The sequence below is a fragment of the Limulus polyphemus genome, unplaced genomic scaffold (assembly GCF_000517525.1).
Source record: "Limulus polyphemus unplaced genomic scaffold, Limulus_polyphemus-2.1.2 Scaffold2389, whole genome shotgun sequence".
NCBI classification, from domain to species: Eukaryota; Metazoa; Arthropoda; class Merostomata; order Xiphosura; family Limulidae; genus Limulus; species Limulus polyphemus.
In genome coordinates this window covers 25,734-30,705 of record NW_013667999.1, presented here as the reverse complement: position 1 = coordinate 30,705, position 4,972 = coordinate 25,734, and the positions used below count along the sequence as shown (strand labels likewise).

Genomic DNA, 4,972 nt, shown 5'->3' with positions numbered 1-4,972 from the left:
ATCTAGTAATCTCCCGACAATTCACGAAGGTTCGAGAGAACGAGTGGCATGACACTAGTCACGTGACCTCGCTGATGCAACAATATTTACATTTCTTAGGTAATGGTTACAGTTGTTTGTTAACATATTTACATTTCTTAGGTAAACTTTACAGTAGTTTGTTAACATATTTACATTTCTTAGGTAAAGGTTACAGTTGTTTGTTAACATTTACATTTCTTAGGTAAAGGTTACAGTTGTTTGTTAACATTTACATTTCTTAGGTAAAGGTTACAGTTGTTTGTTAACATTTACATTTCTTAGGTAAAGGTTACAGTTGTTTGTTAACATATTTACATTTCTTGGGTAAAGTTTACAGTAGTTTGTTGACATATTTACATTTCTTGGGTAAAGTTTACAGTAGTTTGTTAACATGTTTACATTTCTTGGGAAAAGGTTACAGTTGTTTGTTAACATATTTACATTTCTTGGGTAAAGGTTACAGTTGTTTGTTAACATATTTACATTTCTTGGGTAAAGGTTACAGTTGTTTAACATATTTACATTTCTTAGGTAAAGGTTACAGTTGTTTGTTAACATATTTACATTTCTTGGGTAAAGGTTACACTTGTTTGTTAACATATTTACATTTCTTGGGTAAAGGTTACACTTGTTTGTTAACATATTTACAGTGAAGGAACCTATGACATAGAAACTAAAATATATTCTAGTTGTTTTAGTGGTATTAAACATTGAAGGAACCTATGACACAGAAACTAAAATGTATTTTAGTTGTTTTAGTGGTGTTAAACAGTGAAAGAACCTATGACATAGAAACTAAAATGTATGGTAGTTGGTTTAGTGGTATTAAACATTGAAGGAACCTATGACATAGAAACTGAAATGTATGGTAGTTGTTTTAGTGGTATTAAACATTGAAGGAACCTATGACATAGAAACTGAAATGTATGGTAGTTGGTTTAGTGGTATTAAACAGTGAAGGAACTTATGACACAGAAACTAAAGTTTTTTCCAAATTGAAATTTCAAAACAGTCTACTTAAAACATTCCAATTAAATAGTGTTTTGTAGAGAAATTGTCAGTTCTCTTTAATTAGATGTCATTAGAATATACCAGTCAAATAGTATTTGGTAGTGAAGTTACTGGTTTTTTTCAGATAAACAAGTGTATGTAAATTGTACCAGTGAAATAGTATTTGGTAGTGAAGTTACTGGTTCTTTTCAGATAAATAAGTGTATGCAAATCGTACCAGTTAAATAGTATTTGGTAGTGAAGTTACTGGTTCTTTTCAGATAAACAAGTGTATGTAAATTGTACCAGTCAAATAGTGTTTGGTAGTGAAGTTATTGGTTCTTTTCAGATAAACAAGTGTATGTAAATTGTACCAGTCAAATAGTATTTGATAGTGAAGTTATTTATCTGAAAAGAACCAATAAGTGTATGTAAAGTGTACCAGTCAAATAGTATTTGGTAGTGAAGTTATTGGTTCTTTTCAGATAAATAAGTGAATGTAAAGTGTACCAGTCAAATAGTATTTGGTAGTGAAGTTACTGGTTCTTTTCAGATAAATATCTGTATGTAAATTGTACCAGTCAAATAGTGTTTGGTAGTGAAGTTACTGGTTCTTTTCAGATAAATAAGTGTATGTAAAGTGTACCAGTCAAATAGTGTTTGGTGGTGAAGTTACTGGTTCTTTTCAGACAAATATACGTAGAGTATACCAGTTTAATGGTATTTTTAGTTTTGCTGTTTGTTTTCATAAGATTAATCCATTGATAAATTACCAGTCAAACAATGTTTTTGTTCTGTTCTCGATGAGAAATTGTTACTTCTTAATTACTACATCATGAGCATTTCTTTTGTTTAGTGGTTTCTTATTTTGTAATGAATTTTTTTATCGGCTGTATTTTGATTTTAACACTTACAAAAGAGTTTTTGGTTGGTACAACCATTAAGTTTTCAGAACATGAAATTCTCAGTATTTTGTCATTGTAATTGAATTAATTAATTAAAATTCGTAATTGCAGCTGGGTTTTGAAAACTTGTAAATTTTGATGATACTTGAATTGCTAAAAATCTGTATATTAAATACTAATATCAATCAGAATATTGTCTATATTCACAGAGGAAATTACTGCAACTTTTCATCGATTTGGACCACTGGTAGTTGACTGGCCTCACAAAGCGGAGAGCAAATCATACTTTCCTCCTAAGGGTATGTGGCTGTTGTCTTTTCCATCGTAATTATGTGCGATTTGAGGTGGATTCAGTATTTAGTTTGTTTAGACAAAAGTGAGAAGTTACAATGTAACTACATGCACGTTTTTAAAATAATGAACATGTAATAGACGTGTTTTAGGGCAGTTTTTGTTGTATTTCAGTATTGTCATTCATATTAAGTTTTTTTTTCTCACCTGGAAGTAAAATGTATTGTGTTATTTGCCGATAACTTGTCAAGTTCGTGCTTCAAGTTATGTCATTGAACTTTGCAAAACATAGAGAAAAAAAAAAGAAAGGGACAGTTCATTAAGCGTGGAAAGCTTTATGGTAAAAACTCATTTCTTCATTCATTACAGCTTACCTTGGTACCATTTCACTCAAACATGACCCCCATAAGTTTTGTTGTAATCATGAAAGGTTACTGTGAATTGATAAACCTTTCAATACATAGTCCTTAAATTCGGTAAATAAATTAATGAAGTTTTTGTGTAGTTATCATTATTTGAACTGTAATAAAAATAAGGAAAAATACCGATAACATTCAAAATTTCCTGCTCATGGGTGAAGTTTGACCACTGATTTTTTAACTGCATGAATTCCTTTATTTTCTGACTTGTTTTCAAAATCAGAAACCCTAGATAGTAATAGAGATAACTTATGCATTCTATTTTTTATTGAAGATACTTCTTATCTAATATAAAAAAAAAAGTACACAAAATTGTTTGATCTTGTGTCATTACTTCAATCATCAGGAATCGTCTCTTTTTACATTCCTGAACTTCACATATGCTGAAGTAGTTTCGTTAGTATTCTTTCTCTTTTCTTATGCCAATTGGTATATCTTTGTACAAGAATAAAATAATTGTTCTTATTTGAAGCTGTACTGAAACGCGTTTATTATGTTTTTTCAATGACACCCAGGCAGGAATGTAAGGGCTGTGAAATGATGTACATTTTGTTCTTCCTAAAGGCTATGCTTTCTTACTGTTCCAAGAAGAGCCCTCAGTACAGCTGTTGATAGACAGTTGTATTCAAGAAGATGACAGGCTTTACTTGTGTGTATCTAGTCCGACTATTAAAGACAAACTGGTGAGTCTGGATGGGTTACACGATTCGGCCATTATGATTGTTAACTTTGTAATGTTATTTATGTACAGCCAGGATATCATTCGTACAGTTTTACTATACATGTGTTTTTCTGATTGTTCCTAGTGGAAACACAGGAAGGTGCTTCTTTACACACATGTATATATTAAAAACAAATTTCAAGCCACTCCAATAAAGTCTATGATATTGTATAAAGAAAACAAAAGAGTTCACGAAACTGGTTGTTAATACTGCTGTAGTAGGACTTCAGACTGATTGCTAGTATTGCTATAGTAGTACATAAAACCGGTTGCTAGTACTGCTGTAGTAGTACTTGAAACTGGTTACTAGTACTGCTGTAGTAGTACTTGAAACTGGTTACTAGTACTGCTGTAGTAGTTCACGAAACTGGTTACTAGTACTGCTGTAGTAGTTCACGAAACTGGTTACTAGTACTGCTGTAGTAGTTCACGAAACTGGTTACTAGTACCGCTGTAGTAGTTCACGAAACTGGTTACTAGTACTGCTGTAGTAGTTCACGAAACTGGTTGCTAATACTGCTGTAGTAGTTCACGAAACTGGTTGCTAATACTGCTGTAGTAGTTCATGAAACTGGTTGCTAATACTACTGTAGTAGTACTTGAAACCAGTTGCTAGTACTACTGTAGTAGTACTTGAAACCAGTTGCTAGTAATGCTGTAGTAGTTCATGAAACCGGTTGCTAATACTGCTGTAGTAGTTCAAGAAACCGGTTGCTAATACTACTGTAGTAGGAATTGAAATTGGTTGCTAATACTACTGTAGTAGGAATTGAAATTGGTTGCTAATACTACTGTAGTAGGAATTGAAACTGGTTGCTAATACTGCTGTACCAGGACTTGAAACTCGTTGCTAGTACTGCTGTAGTAGTACTTAAAACCAGTTGCTAGTACTACTGTAGTAGTACTTAAAACGAGTTGCTAGTAATGCTGTAGTAATTCATGAATCTGGTTGCTAATATTGCTGTAGTAGGACTTGAAACTGGTTGCTAATACTGCTATAGTAGGACTTGAAACTGGTTGCTAATACTGCTATAGTAGGACTTGAAACTGGTTGCTAGTACTGCTGTAATAGTATTTGAAACCGGTTGCTAGTAATGCTGTGGTAGTTTACAAAACCGGTTGCTAATATTGCTGTAGTAATTCACGAAACCAGTTGCTAATATTGCTGTAGTAATTCATGAAACTGGTTTCTAATATTGCTGTAGTAATTCACGAAACCAGTTTCTAATATTGCTGTAGTAATTCATGAAACTGGTTGGTAATACTGTTGTAGTAATTCATGAAACTTGTTGCTAATACTGCTGTAGTAATTCATGAAACTTGTTGCTAGTACTGCTGTAGTAGGACTTGAAACTGATTGCTAGTACTGCTGCAGTAGTATATGAAACCGGTTGCTAATACTGCTTTAGTAGTTTCATGGAACCGGTTGCTCATACTGCCGTAGTAGTTTATGAAACCAAAAGCTAAAATTGCTGTATAGTAGTAGTAGTATAATATTTCACTTTGTTTGGTTCATATGGGGAACTCTTTGCTTCAATTATATATATAAGTGTGTGTGTGTGAAATATATATATATATATATATATATATATATATATATATGATATATACACGACACACGAGAG

General features: G+C 32.3%; 1 protein-coding gene across 3 annotated transcripts in view; it reads left to right on the top strand.

Moving 5' to 3' along the window:
- LOC106466822 (cytoplasmic polyadenylation element-binding protein 2-like) overlaps window positions 1-4,972 on the top strand; it is a 35,755-nt gene that overhangs the window by 20,388 nt on the left and 10,395 nt on the right. For all 3 annotated transcript variants that reach the window (XM_013927124.2, XM_022394903.1, XM_022394902.1), the window contains 2 exons: window positions 2,126-2,215; window positions 3,191-3,309. In XM_013927124.2, coding sequence (XP_013782578.2) covers window positions 2,126-2,215; window positions 3,191-3,309 — 209 coding nt within the window. The remainder of the gene's footprint in view (window positions 1-2,125; window positions 2,216-3,190; window positions 3,310-4,972) is intronic.